This window comes from Papilio polytes, unplaced genomic scaffold (genome assembly GCF_000836215.1).
Source record: "Papilio polytes unplaced genomic scaffold, Ppol_1.0 DF824047.1, whole genome shotgun sequence".
NCBI classification, from domain to species: Eukaryota; Metazoa; Arthropoda; class Insecta; order Lepidoptera; family Papilionidae; genus Papilio; species Papilio polytes.
The window spans coordinates 1,179,510-1,198,627 of NW_013525157.1; the positions used below are offsets into that span (position 1 = coordinate 1,179,510).

Sequence of the window (19,118 nt, forward strand, 5' to 3'; positions counted from 1 at the left end):
GACGTGGATTGAAAACATTGTTTTCGCATGATCCCGCTTCTTATTGTTAGGTATTTCCACAAATAACTTCCTTTAAAATATAGACGGACGGCCATATTAACAACACTTGTAAATTACTTTAAAACACACAAACTAAACTCCAATGTGACAACGCAAGTATAACGTTCCGTTGTGACGACTAGTAAAACACTGAGCTTGTTGGCGACTGAGCGCCGAGACTAAAACTGAGCCCGAGCCATTTTTTTTTTTGACTGATTTGTCACCGTTTGCCTTGAAGAGGCATTTACAGATTCACCGGGCTTGAGGTGGCCCAGCGCAGATGGCGCTTAGCCTAAACCTCTTTTATGAGCAACTAGGCTCGAGGGCTCCCTCAGGAGCACTCCATGGAGCGACCACCGAGCTCTTAGATCGCTTCGGTGGTCGCTCCATGGAGTGACTAAGCACAAGGGTCCCCTAGAGGGGACCTCGGCTTGGGCTGTGACTCAATACGCGTTTAGCATTCCGATTCAAGGGCGCCCGAGAGGGCCGAACCTCGACTTGATCGGTTGCTGCTATCTGATCATTATTATAATTATTAATACATCTAACATTACTACCACTTCGGAAAGCGTTAGCGCTGGGAGAAGAAGTGGCGGAAGAAACTCCAGCAACGCTTCTATCATTGATAGGAGAGAACCTGCCTGCTATGAGGCCGTATCGCGGGAATGATTGCCGTAGTCGACAGCGACTACGGCTTTTTGCCTGTCGTAAGCCCGAGCCACTCCTTGCCATGTATTTTATAAAACTACCTCCCACTATTACTTCCGTTTCCTAATATTTTCCTAAAAATATTGTTGTTTTAAATAAAAGTAAATGTATTGATAAAAAGCAAAGATTAACAAATAACTTTTAAGAATACAGAATACATCAAAAATAGTTAAAAAACTAACAGCTTGATGAAATAGATTTGCGGAATCGGCATTATCGATGTGTAAATATTTCATCCTGACAGAAAACCAACTATAATTCTAACCCACGTTGGACTGAATATAAGCGTAGTCTATGTACGCCGTAAATTCAATTAATCTATTCAAAAAATATTTGGCACAAAAATTTGCACAGCAACGACCAATACATTTTTTAATGTAGTCATGTAAGCGTACGTGACCGCAAAAATGCCTCTTTTCCGCAAATCCATTTCTAGCTTAGAGTATATCAAGGAAATACTTAACTAAACCCATATTAAAAAGTTTATAAAAGCAAAAATAATTAAAAGAACAGAACTAAATCACAGAAATACGAATTTGTAACGAAAGACATTAAGACATAATATTTTTCGTAATAAAGTTATTAAAAAAAGAATTTGAAAGTGAGTGATGTTGAACAATCTTCAGTTTAAATCTTTTTACTTTGCCATTAGAAACTTTAATGAGACCTGTCAATTTTGTACTTTCTCGGGCGTTAAAAGATTCACCGATTAACGCGGAAAATCTTTGCACTCATTTACCATCCGGCCATCTATTGGAAAATGCTTTAAAATAGCCATAGTAAAAATTAGAACTCACCTTTACTTTTTTATCTTATCTCAGACACATTTTAGGTAATGGTAGAAACATTGCGTTTTTTTGATCTGTAAAATTATAAGAGTAAGGAAAAAAATAAATAAAACGATTTGTTAAAAACAGAATTTATTATTTAATATCAATCACAGGTCTAAGAACTATACAAAAATTATATTATAGGCTTAAGGCAATAAAATACACTTCGTTGTCGTTCATGTGTAAACGTGGTCACCACGATATGGTTCATTTCTGTCAATTTAAAAGAATACTTTTTTAGTTAAAATACTAAATATAAAACTTGATCTGATGGTTTAAATTTACTTTCAGTATCGTCGTTGTATAAAATTAAAAAACCGTCAAAACGTCAACTATTTAATATTGATATTTTAAATTACAATAAAACCTTTAAGATTCTCATGAAATAATTAGTACATTAAGAAAATGATTGTTAAAGTTACTTTATGTAACAAAAACTATATTTTGTCATTCTATAAATTCTTTGAACCATTTTTGTCAATTTTTTTACGTACCACGTGAATACATTTCGACTACGTTCATAATATTTGGATTATACATAAATAATTAAAAATTACACATTATCACTAAAACCTTTCAGTTTAATGTCATAACAATACTGCTAAATACATCTAAAATCCTTCAAAATCAAACAGGTACTAAAGCAAACCCACATACAAAAACTCAGTCAGTCAGAAAATATAAATCTAATTACAAAACAATAACCAATTAAAAAAGTTACACGTCCACATGTCAGTAGTCAATTACAAATGTACAAAATTCACTTACCTCACATCAAACTTCGGCCAATCTATAAACAGATTCACTCCGCAGCTGCGGTAAAGTTGATACTTTGCCTAATTCCGCTGATGAATAAATTTTATATAAAGCTTTGAACTTATTATTTTCTACATCAACAACAATTTCTGCTAACTTCTTAATGATTGGTTTGATATGTTGTAAGGAATAACCAGAGTAATAGGTTAATGTGGGTGTCCACACTTCTGGCAGGGTTTTGCTGGAGTGCAGATGCAGCGAGAGGCAGATGGCGGCGGCGGCCACCTCCGAGGGCCGGTAGTGCGCCGTCGTGTACTCAACGAGGCTCAAGTCAACCAAGTATTTAGCTAGATGGTGGATTTTCGATGTACCGCGAGCCGCTTTAACGTATCTAGAAAAAATTGGATTTTAAATATACTAACTGAAGCCGATATCTAAGTTAGAAAGTATTAAATTTGTTAAAATAAACAATATATTGTGGAATCATTAATTTAACGATTTCATTACAAACCTAGTGAAATCTAATAAAAATCTGATTATTGTTAAAAATTGCTCTTAATTTCAGACCAGGATCAGATTTAAAAAAGTTTGTCTCTTTGTCATTGGTCAATTTACGCTTCATTATGTTAGTATTGTTTACCTTCTTAAGAAGCTGAGAGGTATGGGGCGAGCGAGACAGTATCCCAGTTTGACAATGATGTCTCTCTCGCACTGGAACAACTCCTCCTTGGAGTAGGCGCAGTCCGTTACGTAAATGAAGTCGTTAACATTAGGTGCGTAGATCTCTTCGTACTTGCTGGCGATGAACAGCGCAGTTATACCTACTAACTGGAGTTTGTTCCTCGGAAGGTCAGACACAATCTAAAAAATATATAATAACATATTAATTAATACTATTACAATAACTAAAATAAAATGATTGTAACAATGGGAAGAAAAATAAAAACATAGGCAATATTCTTTATGAAGGTAGGTAAATAAATAAATGTAATAGGTAACAATAGTAAAAGTGTAGCAGCAATAAACTATCACACTTTTATAAAAAAAAGTTTCACACCTGTAAATATCTATCAACAATTCCAACTGATATCTGAAATGTCTCCAACAACATTGAAAACTGATGTTGCACTTCCGCCAACCATTCCAGCAGTGTTGATCTCATTTTACCAGTTATATGAGTCTGAAATAGTTTAACAATAAAACCTTATTTTTACATTATCAAAATATTTAAAAGATAATACTAATATTATAAATGCAAAAATTTAGATCCATGAAAGTTTGTTACTGGAATCTCTAGAACGGCTTAAATAAAATTTGGCACTAATGTACAAACCACTAATGTTTAGACATACTAAATAAATAAAAATGTGTCCATTAAAAAAAGTAGCATTAAGAAATAAACATAACATACCTGATTTTTGAAGTGATCCTTTTCAATGGGATATTTCTCTTCTAATTCTGTTAAATACTGATAAATATCTTTAATATAAATTGACATAAGCAGGGGACTATTGTCACTAGCATCAATGTCTTCAATATCATGAGGTAGCGGTAAAGGTTTTACAATACAAACTGGATTTCCTTTGTATTTTGTCTGCCCCTGCGAGCTTGCTTCAGACAGCTTTAGTTTTCCGAGAGAATCTGTCGGCTCATTTAGAAGAGGTTTAATAGCCTTCGAAGTCTTTACTTCCTTGACAGTTTGCAGGCTATTTTTTTCATTTTTCTTAGCTTCCTTTGTCTTTTGTGCTTCTTTTAACAAAAGCTAAAAATGAGAATGATTTGATTGTTTCTGTATAAGTAAAATGATATGAGAATATGCCATAAAGTACAAAGTTTATCTGATATTAAAAATACCTTAGTCCGAGCAGCTGCCTTAGCAGCAAGACTAGCTGTACTCTCCTCCCGTCTTAAAGTTGGTTTTGTTGGCAATACAGGCTTGGTAGCAAGTCCAGAATCTACTTTCGATTGCACATGGTTGTAATTGCTGAAAAGCCAATTAATAAGTAAAATGTAATTAGTTATTAAATATGATTAATTCACTTATTTTAATAAAATTATAAATGTGGGTAGCAGGTAATTTAAAAAACAAGTATGTATAGAATTGAATTAAGGATATTGAAATTTTAAATTGAGCTGCAAAACATAAATAACTAATATTATTAATGGTTTTAAAGGTAAGCCAGTGTTAAGACAGAGAAGGTAATGTGCTAAAAGGTACCTTCGGAGAGCAATACGACTTGGTTTCTTGTCAATCTCAGATACGGTAACGGTGATTTTTCCTTTATTGACGTCGCGTTGAACTTGCACATTTCCATTTAATTCTCCGAGAACCCCACGAACAGTTAACCCATCGCGTTTTGATGAGAACACTGCGTGGGTTTTCGTTTTTCCATAAATATTTTCTTGGTCATGTAGCTGCACCTGAATTAAATAGAAGTAAATTATTAATTATATGCATGTTAAAAAGTCAGTTCCGCAACAATAAAAAATTTAAAGATAACACATTACCGTCCGGAGTTTTCGAGTTTGGACCTCCATTTTAGTGATATGCAGATCTTGCAGCTCTACGAACCGAAATATTTAATGTATTTCGGCCGCTTCTACCGACAAATCTTTAGTAAGGCTATTATACTTGTTAAACTTCACACAGTCAATAATGAGTAATATACAAACGACCAACAAATTCAACAGCGTAAACCTCCACTCGAAAATAACGGATAAAATTAAATTCAGAATACGTAATGTCTGGCAAAGCCTGTGATTGGTCAAGATTGTTTAAACGGAAGCACAATATGGCTTCGAAAAGATACTATTTTTTGTAATTAAGTTTGGTTCTAATTTCACTAAAGAAAAAATATTGTTTTAGTACAGTAATTTAAATTAAGACTTTTTTGTCATTAAATATTTTTTATAGTACTTAATATTATCCTAAAATTTAGTGAAGTAATGAAATGGTTTATTTTGCCATAGATAATAATAGTATTTTTTTGTTCAGCTGACTGCCAAAGATGAAAAAATTGCCTCAGCCACTGATTTAAATCTCGAAGTAAAAAATAAACACAACATGAGTATCTTATGTCTTATATCTTATTTATGAATATAGTATTATACATTATTTATATTATTTTAGTAATTTCCATAATTGAATACAAAGGACATTCTTGTGATTGACAATTTGCAATTTCTTTAAGCAAATAACATTATGGACTAGCAACACATCCCATTTACCAACATCAATTTTAAAATTAGAAATCTATTTTGACATTTGGAGCCGTTACATGTTCAAGTTTTGTTCGATTTTGTCGTGTTACAGTCTCTGCATTTGGTCTCCTAGAAATAAAGCAAAAATATTCATTTGCTTATATTATTATACAAATCTTTACTATGTTTTAGTTCAATGACTTTATATTAGTGCTTTATTTGCAAGAGATTTGTTTCAACATATTTTACCATACTGTGATAATGGGAAGTAATACCAGTAAATCCATCAGCGAGACTACTGTTCACGAACAAAAAAACGATTTGGACATCAACACTAATCCTGATCCTCGATCGCCGACTCCTGAAATAACTCGGACGCCATTACAGGTATTTATTTTGAACCATGGCTCTGTTTATAGAAAACTAACAATTTATTCACAATTTTCAAATACTAACGAATGGATACGAACATAACATTCTTTAATAGTAGTCTGTACACTACATTGTGGATAATTGTTATTAAGTTACACACCTGTTGCATTAAAATTTGCCAAGGTAGATGGAAATAAAAAAGAGTGGTTGGCGCGCTTTTAAGTAATCTACAAATCAATATATATATAATAAAGACATCTGTCAGCTTTGGATAATAATAAAACCAAGTTTCCAAACCTTAACATGTGATTCTTTTATTGTTTTATAATTATGTCAAAAAATGATGTTTTTTTTTTATTTCAGAACAAGAATAATTCTAAACATAACATAACAAAAAACGTAGACTTAAGAAAGACTTTTGAGAATGGACAAGTAGATGAGAAACTTATTCGTAACAATCCAATTCTAACTGCAGTCATAAAAAATCATTTGCAATCTTATGATCCTCGTTCACCAACACAAGATTTTGAGAGAACTCCAATAGTTATACCTACATTTGATGAGAGTGGAAGTAAGAAGAAAATATTAAGACGTCGAAATAATAACAGCTTTTCAAGTCCATGTTTGAAAGAAGATTCCAATGATCATTTAGATACATCAGACAGTACAATAAAATTAAGTCCAGATTTAGTAGTAGCCAAAAACTTATGTGATGGCTTCTATGACCTTTCCCTTAATGAAACACTAGATGAAAACGAGGAACCTCTGGGATCTTCCACCACATCTAATAAGTGCATTGAAGAAAAATTAAGTCCTGAGAAAATTGATCAGCCCAAAGTATTGTTAGAAACTAATTTCGACTATGTGGAATTGAAAAATGATAATAATAATGTTTGCAAAGAATTGCATCACACTAATGGGGATATTGAAGTATCTGAAATTAAGTTAAAGGAAAATCCCAATATTAAGATATTGAAAAATGATCCTAGATCACCTTCAGTTGATATCAAGAGAACTCCTATAGTTGTGACAAAAACTGAAGACAATGATAGCCAGGACAATGTTGAAGAAATGTCTGATGACACACTTATTAAAGTTTTACAAAGTACAAGTGAACAGACTCATGTATCTAACATAGATGGTGTAATGATTTATGAAGATGAATCTGCTGTTGTAACTACTCCTAAGAAAACAAGGCCTATCCACAGCTTAGGATCCCGAACACCCCTATCATGTATGAAGAACACTACTGATGCATCCCATGCACGGTCAAAATCAGCTAACAATATGGAAAAAAAGAAAGAATTAACAAGAACTGCATCACATTTGAAGTATGTTTCTCACATTCCAAGGCTCAAGTCCCTGTCCAAACAAATGACATCAGGAAGTTCAATTTCATTGAAAAATGCATCTAAAAGTTCATCCATAAGCGGTGATTGTGAAAACACACCGCCACAATCTCATAGAGACAGATGGGATAAGGACAATAGCATTGTACTTTAGTCTCTTACATTGTTTATCTAATGGGTTCTCATGTTTTTGTGCGTTTCGTTTTAAAGGAACGGTTTCTGTAATTTTATCCACTAATCATAACTTACTACTAGGATATCATTACATTTAAAAATTAAAGATTTACATCTTTAAAATTTAAATAGAAACCAATCTGCTGTTCATACCATGATTACATTCCATATGTACTCTGGATTGCTTTTGAATTAAAATTGTTTTATATCTGACCAATACATGATTGTGAAAAAGATTAGGGAAACCATGTTTTATCTTTATTAAGGAATGGGTAGATAATGAATACACAGAGTAGTTTAATAAATTTAATTAACACTAGCGACAATTTACTATTGCAAAAATAACATAATTGCAATTTAAATACAAGACATAGAATGCAATTGTTAAATGAAAAAAATAACATTGGAATGATCGGATTTTTATAAGAGATTTTTCTTTAAATATAATTATGACAAAAATTTTGTTGTAGCATTTAATACAATAAAAATATTATGATTTTATAAAATAACATGGCCTTTCTTCTTACTACAATAACCTACAAATTCCTCAAATAGGTGAAAGTTATAACACTACATATACAAATATACAAATCAAATGAAGAATTCAAGCAAGATTTACATTTAAACATCAAAAGCATTTTCCTACTACATCACATTAAGCAAACATCAATATTTTTAAAGGCAAGTTAATTATTTATTCAAATTAAAGCTAAAAAAAAACATGTTTTTGTTTAGTTGATTGCATTAACAAGTAACAAGAAAAGTTAATATATCGACAATTTTTTGTTCAATATTTGCTAATTTCTTTAGTAAAGAGTTATTTTCATAGCTCCTGTAACAAGGATCCATTTTACTAGCATGTTGTCTTATGATATAATTCAGTGTCAATTTTGGCCATTTAATGACTACTATAACATTTCGTTCATAACAGTATCAGAAGTCATATTTAGATTTGTCTATATGCCATTTGTTGGTAATATTAAATGAATAAAATCATCTATACACTATATATTTCAAAACATTTTTGAGTGCAAAAATCTGAAACAATAAAATTACATGAAAGTACCACACACATTCATAATTTTTTAGACTTTGTGTCCTTTTACGCATTTATTCAAAAGTATTAAAAACTGTATAAAGTGTTTCATAAGTGATTTGGCACAGGCAATTTACATTAGTCTTCAATGAATATACAAACCAAAATTCAATACAGCATAATTATTATTAAAAAAGGATTTGTTGAACAAAATGAAGTGGCAGAGCTAATTTTTTTTAACTGTAAAACTTTGAAATGTGGAGTATTCTAGTTTCATCTCATTGCATGTTAAAATTAAATATTGAAAAATATACAGATAATATCAATATATCTGATAGCAATGAAGTGTGAGCCTTGAAAGTCCATATTATCTCTCATATGTATTGAAATAGAATATAGGAATAAATAAAAACAAACAATTATATTTAGTATTCGAGTAAATCAAAAAACTTAATACCTTTTAAATGTTTGATAAACAAGCTTTTTAAATTAATGCACGAAATAAACATTAACACATTACTTTTAAACACTTCAGGTACTCATTATTTTATTAGTAAACAATGACATGCAGAAATAATTGTAATGCATGCATCTACATATTAAAGTCAGTGCTCTTTATGTAAACATTATCTACATAAATATTTTGCTTGTTTAGTCACAAGAAAATAACATAAATGCACATATAAATTGGTTTTACCTATAACTGTGGTATCTAAAATCTTTCGCTTAATTTTGTACATTTATTGTAATAATATGACAAAATGTCTTTATTGATTAAAAAGTTTACATTTACAAAAGTATTGGTGTTTCGTATATTATTTATGCGCATTTCTATTAATAATTTGACCAACATGGAATACATAATATCAGTGAAAATCAATACAATGTGTCGCATTATTACAATACATTTAACTGTATCAATATGCACCTTTATTGATTACAATAATAATACCCTGCGGAAATTGTTGTTAAACATTGTAATTTATAAATTTGAAGGACTTCAACATCAAAACTAAGCCGATAACAAAAGCAACAACTTTCTAATCACATACACAAAATCTACATCCTTGATGCGACTGGCAGAGGTAGGTGGTTTTCCATGAATTTCATCCATTTCAATTTTCATTCGAATTATTAGGTTCTGTAATAAATTTTTAGTTAGGTTAATCATGTCACTCATTTCAAACAAAACAATTATTTACAACTTATTACATTGTGTTATTATTAACACATAACATGCATTACAATTTATTAATAGATAGCACAGACATGAATAAATATACAGCATAAAATTAACAAGTGAATTTGTGCAAGCACAACTCAGTAGCATGCTAGGGCTATTTACAAAATTGTATTTCAAAAAGCATTATAAAGTCCAGTAGAGGTAGACCTAGAAAGAGATGGATGGGTTGCGTGAAAGGTGACATGATCAAGAAGGGAATGACGACTGAGATGACAGATGATAGATGATAGTTATTTGAAGAACGAAAACCCGGTGCGCCGAGCCCACGGAAGTAGGATAAGGCGGGGAGATGGTGATGATGATTTCAAGGATTTTCGAGACGTAAAATAATCATATTTTGGACAGGATACATTTTTTATCAATATTTAAAATGGTCTATCTCTGACTATCCCATAAGTTTTTTTATAAATACCATTCAAAGTTTTTAAATTTATGCTGGTTAATTTAAGTTACTTAACATGAGGATATCGAAATTCCTTGATAATCATCAATTTGCCCTTATCCCTTATGGAGGGTCGGCACAGTATGTGCTGATCTTCCATACATCTCTATCAGCCGTCATATCTGAATCCATTCCTTCCTTAAGCATATCCTCTTTCACACAATCCATCCACACATTCTTCGGTCTTCCTCTACCTTTGTAGCCATCCACATTCATTATTAACACTTTCTGGTTTATGTCCCCATTGTCTCGTCGCGTAACATGTCCATACCACGCTAACCTAATCGAAACTCCTTGACACAACAAATTATTATTTTTTTTGGTACAAAGTTGATCTCTGCCTTTTCCATTGTTTCTTTTTTAAGTTATAAAATATTATATTGTTGTTATTAATAATATGAATAGCATTTTAATATTATACTTTACTGTATGCATATTATATGTACAATTTACCTTCCATTTTTTCTGGAACATTCTTCGAAATAAATTCACAAAGGTCTGAATATGCTTTATCCAAATTATCATTAAGAATTATGATATGGAAGTTTCCTGGCTGTTCTCCTGAAAAGACAATAATAAGTGATTTTAAACAACAGATATCTACATCAAGATTAAACTTTGCTGATATACGGTAGTTAAACTAACATAATTTTCTAATTTGCTGCGGTAACACTATGGTATTTTAAAATCTTGTACAAATCATGTTAACAATTTTTTTATGGGCATGATAAGTGTTATGTTTTGATTACCGTCTAAAAAAATGAATGTCATAAGGTCAGTGATAAAATACAAATATTTTTGTTACATCATTTCAATTATGTAATCTATATTTTGCTTGCCTAAACATTCAATGTTTGCAAGGAGGTCCTAATTGATTGCAGTATGGTAAAAATCATTATGTAAAATCCACATATACTAGGCCCCATTTGTCAAGAGGCAAGTCAACACAAAAATACATATTTTATTAATTACCAAATTCAATTTCACGTCTGGCAGTGTCCAGTCTCTTTTTTAATGCATCTTCTTGTTCCGTATTTCTTGCACGCAGTCGCCTCTCTAGCTCCTCTATAGATGGTGGCATTACAAACACTAAAAGTGGATCCAGGTCGGTCTTCTTCACTTGTTTTACTCCTTCCATTTCAATGTCTAGTACGCAAATCCTGCCAGTAAGCCGAACATGTTCAACTGCTTGTTTACTGAAATATTCATAAATATAAACATTAGTATTTTTATAAAAATATATTTAAAAACCTGATACACTTAGAATTTTTAACACAATAAAGTATTTAAGTTTATACATAACTCTGATACACTTTATTCTATCTATTTTATTCATCACCATTTTTTCCCCTCCTATGGGCTCTGAGCCTACCCTAATGGGTCCCATCTATCAGTTTAGGAATTTTTTTTTTATTGTAAGAGACAAGTTAGTTCTATAATGTTAACAACCCAACACAAAAGATGCAATCATTTTTGTAAACATCATGTTTACAGTGTTGAATCTTGGCAATGTACCAAGTATGTGTAACCATTGAGCACATGGCAAAATCGCTTTTCACCTACCTGGTTCCATACATATTTCCACTGAAGGTTGCTGTTTCTATGAATTCTCCCTTTTCAATAGCAGCAAGCATGTCATCTTTATTAGTAAAATGATAATGAACTCCATCTTTTTCACCCGGGCGTGGAGATCTCGTTGTGTGCGAAACACTAAAGCCAAATTTATCCGGGAATTCTTTAAGTAAACGTTTTAATAAGGTGCTTTTTCCCGACCCTGATGGGCCGCAAAGCACCAATGGTCGGGGTCCTTTTTGAACCATCTTCGAAAAAACTAAAAAATAATTAAATTAAAAAGCCGCATACAGGTTAGTTATTTTTCTCACTGATTTTTACGTACATTTAGCGAAAAACGTGATAATGTTTGAATAATCCAACCTTACACGTAAGCTTGTGAGTGTTGAACACGCCCGTTTTATAGTATCTTGTATTGATTTTATCTCGCAAACCAGTGATGACCGAAGGCGTAGATTTAACACCCTATTTCACTGAAATAGGAAGGAACTGGTTTTGAGTAGTTGAAGGGGCACGAAGTGACAACTGCTGACAATGACAACAAACCATGCTGACAGTGACAATAACAAAATATAGATTATGACAAGATAGATATAAAGTTCATAGATAATTAAAAGTTTCACTCAGAATGTGTAGACATCTGTCATTTATTAAACCGTGTTTCCATTCCATTTCACTAACACGAACGTTTTACTCGTTTTCCCTTATAATTTTACATTCTAAAACTGTACTACATAAATACCTGTAATATTTCATATTGCAATAATGTCTTTTGTATTCCTTTTGAAAAAAACAGACTACAATGTGTAATAATATAAGTAGTACTAAAATAGAAACTTGGTCTCATCTCACATTTACATTACATTTTTGGTCTACTAAACTAAGGTTTTAGGTGGTTTTAGGTTGTATTCGTAAGTATAAAATAAAACCAACTGTAAGACGCTTATGCTTTTATTTATTTTTTAAAGCTAAATACATTTTTCTATAATTATAATATTAATACGAAAACATTGGATTTACAATTTAGTTACAAGCAATCTATTGTATTTATTTTCATAATTCATTTACAAAATATTATATTTAGTGTATTGCATATTATATTATATGTATATAGCAAGGAATGGTAGTGACCCTCTTAGATCATAGAGCCTAGATGAGCGGCTGGCCCAAGAAGAAAATATAGACTTCTATATCTGATTTTATTATGTCAGATCGTCTAATAGATGAGAAGATATTTACTCCTATGAGTTTTTAAATACCTGCCTTGTCTTATCGTGTTCTAGAAAATACGCGAAATCATATAAATATTAACAATTCCAATAACTGGAATACATCTATTAATAGATTTAAATTGCATTGTCCTATTCCCGTGTTTAGTTAACACTTCGTGAAATCTAATCTATACATTATATGGCGCTGTTATATTTAAGAACATACACTTCATAATTAAAAAGCTCCACGTACATATACTTAATAAGTTAGTTTTATCTTCCATACTGATTACAAAAGTATTCTTTAATTTCCGTATTCGTTTTCAAACTAGAACCTACTTCATGGCAACAGTGACAATCTTGCTCTGAATTCATATTCAGCTTTGCACTCAGCAACAATACCGAAGTTTGATTACAATTTAATCGAACATCGGTTTAAAATTTGATGATCCCCCATTTTATTATTACTTTATCTTTGCGTGCTATTATTTGAATCGCACTCGAGAGCTCGAGTCCAATTTCCTCGGCGACAAAATGCTACGATTCGTAGGTTCGCCTGCCAGCCGCGATCGCAGCGAACACGGCACCTCGATCCTTCAGCTAAACCCTCGTGCGATTTTCCTGCCTGGTGGCCTATGCAGCTGATGCGACCATGTTCAGGCGGCGCCGGAGATATACACCAGTTTCGAACTGTAAAATGAATTAACTTTTTACGATGAAAAAAAAAACAGTATAATACCAACTACTTCAACCAATCTTATTTGATGATACGAAAAGGATGATATGTGGTAAAACTTTTAGTTTTTCTTGAAGACTAACTGGATGTATATCTTAGAGATTATCCATATTTTACCCCATGATGTTGAGTTACCTCTACAAGTTGGAAGTGTGTCGTCCCACTGTAAGTCATCGCCACATATCAGTGACGTTGCACCAATTAATTCCATTTTATCGTCTCGACATCTGAAGTTGCAAGGTTGATTGAGTCCATTGCACTGTGTGATTAACGATTCCGGTGTTTTGCAAGTTTGAACTACCACGTGTACTTTAAATTTGCACATTTGCAGTTTCTGAAAAAGAATTTTAAAAATTCATAAAACCCACATTGGCTCTAGGTTGTCAACTGTGACGGCATTTAATAAGTTAAAAATAAATCCAATATAGGTACCTCATTTCTGTTCACTATTCGCCCGACTACCGAATAGGAGCCTTCCTCGAGTAATGTACCAAATTTAGGACCGAAGTAATGCTGGAACCGTATATTTTTAGGTGCTCTACGACCTGAACACGACAGTAAGCGTGGTGCCTGCAGTATGACGCGGTCAAAGCCCGCTTTAGCAACTACCGTTCTATCACGAGGACATTTTATGCAGTGCTTGTATTCTGGAACAAATAGAGATTTTAGTTTCTAATAATATTTAATAGAGATGTATGGTTAACATAGTATAGATATAAAAAGGGAAATTAACCTGCGAAATCTCGATTGTCGTGTCTGCTTCTCAAACGTCGAATTGGTACCGGTCGCATCAGATGTGCCTCATCCATTCTCACAACTTCTCTTCCGGGATAAATTTTCGTGACTTCATGGTTTATGTTTTTGCCCAGAACTTCTTTAAGATACTCATCAGACTGATAGTAGAGGCGGGGGTCTTCTCTGGGTTTGTAGACTTTGACCGGCGTTTGCGCATCGGTGTATGGCGGGGCGGGATACCAAAACTGCATCGGCGTGCGCGGCTCGCCGACCCCGCCGCTATAATCATCATAATCATTGCCTCTGTAAATGTGATTCGATTTCAACAATGAAGGCCGGTAGTATTCTTCTGAGGTCGAGATATGGGACGCCTGCTTCACGCCACTTACACTGAAACAAAACTTTATTAGTCTACCGCGAATGCATATGTTCGGTATAAGTTTCAGCCTAAAATAAGTATAGAAAACTAATAAAATAACTACGATTATATTTTCTGTAACATTTCAAGTACAAAAGCACTTTTTCATGTCTTCGGTTAAAAGAAGAATTTGCAATATGATTAACTAGCTTTCGCCCGCGACTCCATCCGCGTGGAATTAAAAAAAAAACAAAAGTAAGTAGCCTATGTGTTCTTCCAGACTATCATCTACATTTGTACCAAATCGTAATCCGTTCAGCCGTTAAGGCTACAAACTCTAACAAATATCCATCCATCTAAACTTTCGCATTGGTAAGATTAAGAAAAACTAGGTAGTCCAACTTCAAACCTCGTATAAAAATAACTTATCTAAAAGTTTATAACGGCGAAGTACATATATTGTATAAACGGAAGCGATTCAATCGTCAATATTTTTTTTAAGATTATTCACGAACATCCTCAATATATTCGAGTGAAGCATCGGTTGTTTTATCAACGTAAACATTTGCGGGAGCAGCTGTTAGTGTTTAAGACAAGAAAGCCCATAAATTACCTATACTCAGACTTTGAAATATGCAAATACTATAGGCACAGGAATGACGCAGGAGATGCTATTTCGGTGATGTTTGCTATTGTGAATAACATATTTCAATAAATACTTATCGCTAGATATCCATAACTCCTCAATATTTGATATAGAAACATCGAGAATTTTTGCTAACACAAACCTAAACTATTCATATTGCTTGCACCAATAATACCAGCCGTGTGAAAAGATAAAACGGTAGAGAAGCGGCGGAGAATAAGAAGGAAGTGAATATAGATGAAGGAGTAAAAAAAAGAGTAGATAGCAGTGTTTTCCTTAGCTATTTGGTCTATGATGACTCAGTGAGAAACACTTTGGACACACAGACTGTTCTAATGTATTTAAATGCGTCATCAACTAACCTGTTGTGATTTGTTTGCCGCGCACCGAGTCTTCCTGTAACAATAAAAACAATAGATTATTGATATTTACATTAACATTGTAGCGCAATTAACATTGTAATTGTTATTGTTTTCATAGCTAATTTGTTATACGCTTGCAATCCTTGTAAAGGTAATCACATTAGGTTCCAATTTTATGTAAAAAAATTAAGGTTGAACGATTATTTTTCATTGCGGCAGTGGAGCATTATGTTAACATATTAGACAACAATTGTAATAGTTAAGCTAAACCACGGCCAACCTCCAGTAATGGAGAGGCATTAGAAGAAGAAGAAGAAGCTATTGACCTATTCACGTCGATATAAATAATAAAAAAATTAAGTTCTCTAATGCAGCATTTGAATTTTGCTCACATAAACAATAAACGAATTCCAGGTATATTTTTGGCTGATGTTGATTTAGGCATTTGGTTATAAATGGCAGGAAAATTCCTGAGCAAACATTTGTACACATCGGAGTCCCGGCCCACAAGGTTTAATGTTATTGCATCGTAAATTTTCAGTAAGCTAGAAATTAGAGCGAATTTGCCTGCACATATTGATGACAACTCATTTATTAACAACTAGTTTTCGCTCGCGACTCCGTCCGCGTGGAATTAAAAAAAAATGAGTAGCCTATGTGTTCTACCAGACTGTACTCTACATCTATGCCAAATTTCATCGAGATCCGTTTAGCAGTTTAAGCTACAAACTCTAACAAACATCCATCCATCTAAACTTTCGCATTTATAACATTAGTAAGATTTGTATACTAGAATGATATTAAATGATAAGCAAATAAAATCAGGCGATCTTGCGGTTTTCTTTTCGTTTTACTTTAATTTTCGTACCCTGTTTAAATCTAAAAATATAATAAAAGAAAACGATCGAAGATAACTTTCGATAAATGATCATCTTTCAATTCAGCGTTGTTTTAAACATACCACAGTGATATGTGCCGATTTGTTGGCATTTGTCCAAAATAAATTTGCAAAAAAATCCTCTAAACCGAGAGAACGTTTGATTTCCTGAAAAAAAAAAGCTCCAAGCATTAAAAACCTTTCAAGACCTTCTTTAAAAATATTAAAAGAAATTATTATTAATACTACAATCTGTCTTGGCTTTTTTAATGTCCTAATGAAATGACGAGTTAATACGAGTTTTTATAGCTTAATGTTATATTTTCTTCAAACACTTCCTGTATTTAAGAGTAACTGACATGGTTTTCTTTTGTTTTATGTCGGAACAGTGGAAACCCACAGTCTAAAACTTATGGAGTCATTTTGCTAGATAATGTTATTAAGCGCTGTCTAGTAAATCTAGTTCTTGAATTGAAAACAATCGTAGAACAATCTGGAATTGTGTTATTTAATACTTGCGCAAAACTCCCGGCTTATTAGATGTTGCTGTTTGTGATATGTGCATCATGCATATTTACATCGTGTCATAATTTATGATGTGTTATTCAAATCAAACGTGCCGATTTCAAATGCACCAGCTCACACACAAAGGATCTGCACGACGCATTAAGTGACGTCACTCAATGGGATGCAGAAATGATATCATTGCTTTTAAATAACAGTGATCTTGACTCTTATTACATGGAAGTATTTTCCCAACGGCTTTACAATTTATTTGATAATAGCAAGCTTATAAACAGTCTGAACTATATACAAATGTGTAAAACCACTTATAATGTGTAAATATACTTATACTGCCAATGCCAATCCCACTTCATTAAGGAAATAGAAACGTAATATAAATTGGATAAAAAAGATATCGAAATAAAATAACGAACCATCCATATCCGCATTGAACTACTATAATTCAAAGTTGATAAAATTAAAAAAAAAATGCAACTGTAACCGCTTTTGTTGTATTTATTACACATACATCTGAATAAAATAACAACATATCTCACACCATGACCGTGAGGGGTAGGCAGAGAATAAGGCCCTGACATATTCATATCGCATTTTCTGTATACGTATGCATGCTTGCCGGTTTCCCTCAATCTTCTTTAGTACCACAGTAAAATTTTTTTTTAAAAGCGATTTTCATTATCAGCAACGCAAATACATCATATTGATTTTTTCTTTTGATATTACAAACAGACGATCGAATTTTATATGTATGTATAAATAGAGTAACGTGTATGCTATTGGAGTTAATTAAGCGATTTATGATAATTTTATTTAAATCATTCCTTCGATAAGCCTGTGTGTTGGCTTAATAAACAAAGGTAAATCAAAATTTTTGTTGTGCTATTGTTCATATACAATTACAATTTAAATTCAATAGAAATAAGTTTTAAAAACACGAATAATGTTAAGAAAAACTAGCATCATCCAACTTATCAATTAAAAAGTAAACAGCTGAAAAATTTTCCACGAAAATACTTCTTAACAACATGACGTTATTAGTTTAATTTTGGCTGAAGAATATACAATGAATGGTATTTAGAAAAAAACTCACCGAATAAAATTACAAATATGCAAACGGAGATTATGGACATCTTGCGACAAACATTAGTGTTCGAAAATCGGCCTGCGACTGCCGACTGGATTGTTTTAGTAGAACAAATCGACGCGGTATCAAGGCACTCTATTCGCGAGATTCAAAAGGGCGCCTAGTAGTGGCCAAAAGCGTGTGACCGCACGAAGTGAACTGATGAGAAAAAGCGCGCAAATCCACTCGCGAGAACAGAAGTCTACGAGCGTAGGCGGAGTGTACACTTGCCAGATCAGTCAGTCTGTTGATGTACACAGCATTATATTAATTACGTGACGAGCTTGCACTGTTCAGGTGATTTGAAGGTTAACCAAAGCTTTTCTTGATTGGCAATTCAAAACAAATAAAAGATTAATTTTCTAATACATTAGGATCAACATCTTTACTAACATGCTTGTATTGCTGTACTAAGGTAGCACATATTACACATAGAATACTGGAGATTTAAAAGCAAAGATAATTCTATTATTTTCTTGACTGGACCTAACGAAAGAATTCATCAGTACATATACTTGTTTCCTTATAGAAATTTTACTGGGCTTAGAATCTCATAAAAACAAAATATACACTTAAACATTTATTGACGAATCAAAAAACAAACCAGAACATTGTACAAAGTCTTGACATCACTTCTTTAAACGGGAACAAAACGTTACACATGGTTTAATTTTTATTCTTCTAGACGATGATGATGATTTGATGATTTAGACAAGCTTATTGCAGGTGTAGGTGCAGCACGGATGGTATGGCGGGTTGGGACAGGTGTGAGCCTGGCAGGGAGGGACCCTAGGGCAGCACTCGCCTGGGTACCACACGGTGC

General features: G+C 32.8%; 4 protein-coding genes across 7 annotated transcripts; 1 reads left to right on the forward strand and 3 right to left on the reverse strand.

Annotated features, from left to right (window-relative positions):
- Window positions 1-1,650: 1,650 nt before the first annotated feature.
- LOC106100450 (G2/mitotic-specific cyclin-B1) lies at window positions 1,651-5,115 on the reverse strand. The gene is made up of 7 exons (XM_013279308.1): window positions 4,842-5,115; window positions 4,552-4,754; window positions 4,188-4,317; window positions 3,745-4,095; window positions 3,391-3,513; window positions 2,974-3,194; window positions 1,651-2,724 (listed from the first exon to the last, which is right to left on the reverse strand). The coding sequence occupies exons 1-7, from the start codon at window positions 4,869-4,871 to the stop codon at window positions 2,352-2,354; spliced, it is 1,431 nt and encodes a 476-aa protein (XP_013134762.1). The 5' UTR covers window positions 4,872-5,115; the 3' UTR covers window positions 1,651-2,351.
- Window positions 5,116-5,604: 489 nt separating this feature from the next.
- LOC106100728 lies at window positions 5,605-7,577 on the forward strand. Its single transcript, XM_013279729.1, has 2 exons — window positions 5,605-5,921; window positions 6,270-7,577. The coding sequence occupies exons 1-2, from the start codon at window positions 5,796-5,798 to the stop codon at window positions 7,407-7,409; spliced, it is 1,266 nt and encodes a 421-aa protein (XP_013135183.1). The 5' UTR covers window positions 5,605-5,795; the 3' UTR covers window positions 7,410-7,577.
- A 145-nt stretch (window positions 7,578-7,722) lies between these two features.
- Window positions 7,723-12,248, reverse strand: LOC106100729 (guanylate kinase). 3 transcript variants are annotated; one of them, XM_013279732.1, is made up of 5 exons: window positions 12,091-12,248; window positions 11,714-11,981; window positions 11,123-11,346; window positions 10,604-10,711; window positions 7,723-9,606 (listed from the first exon to the last, which is right to left on the reverse strand). In XM_013279732.1, the coding sequence occupies exons 2-5, from the start codon at window positions 11,968-11,970 to the stop codon at window positions 9,581-9,583; spliced, it is 615 nt and encodes a 204-aa protein (XP_013135186.1). In that variant the 5' UTR covers window positions 11,971-11,981; window positions 12,091-12,248; the 3' UTR covers window positions 7,723-9,580. The 3 variants fall into 3 exon arrangements, with proteins under 3 accessions (XP_013135186.1, XP_013135185.1, XP_013135184.1); XM_013279731.1 differs by having other exon boundaries at window positions 12,086-12,248; XM_013279730.1 differs by having other exon boundaries at window positions 12,048-12,248.
- Window positions 12,249-12,759: 511 nt separating this feature from the next.
- LOC106100505 lies at window positions 12,760-18,461 on the reverse strand. 2 transcript variants are annotated; one of them, XM_013279372.1, is made up of 6 exons: window positions 18,263-18,461; window positions 15,771-15,804; window positions 14,403-14,707; window positions 14,102-14,316; window positions 13,805-14,003; window positions 12,760-13,623 (listed from the first exon to the last, which is right to left on the reverse strand). In XM_013279372.1, the coding sequence occupies exons 1-6, from the start codon at window positions 18,300-18,302 to the stop codon at window positions 13,403-13,405; spliced, it is 1,014 nt and encodes a 337-aa protein (XP_013134826.1). In that variant the 5' UTR covers window positions 18,303-18,461; the 3' UTR covers window positions 12,760-13,402. The 2 variants fall into 2 exon arrangements, with proteins under 2 accessions (XP_013134826.1, XP_013134825.1); XM_013279371.1 differs by having other exon boundaries at window positions 14,403-14,794.
- Window positions 18,462-19,118: the final 657 nt, after the last annotated feature.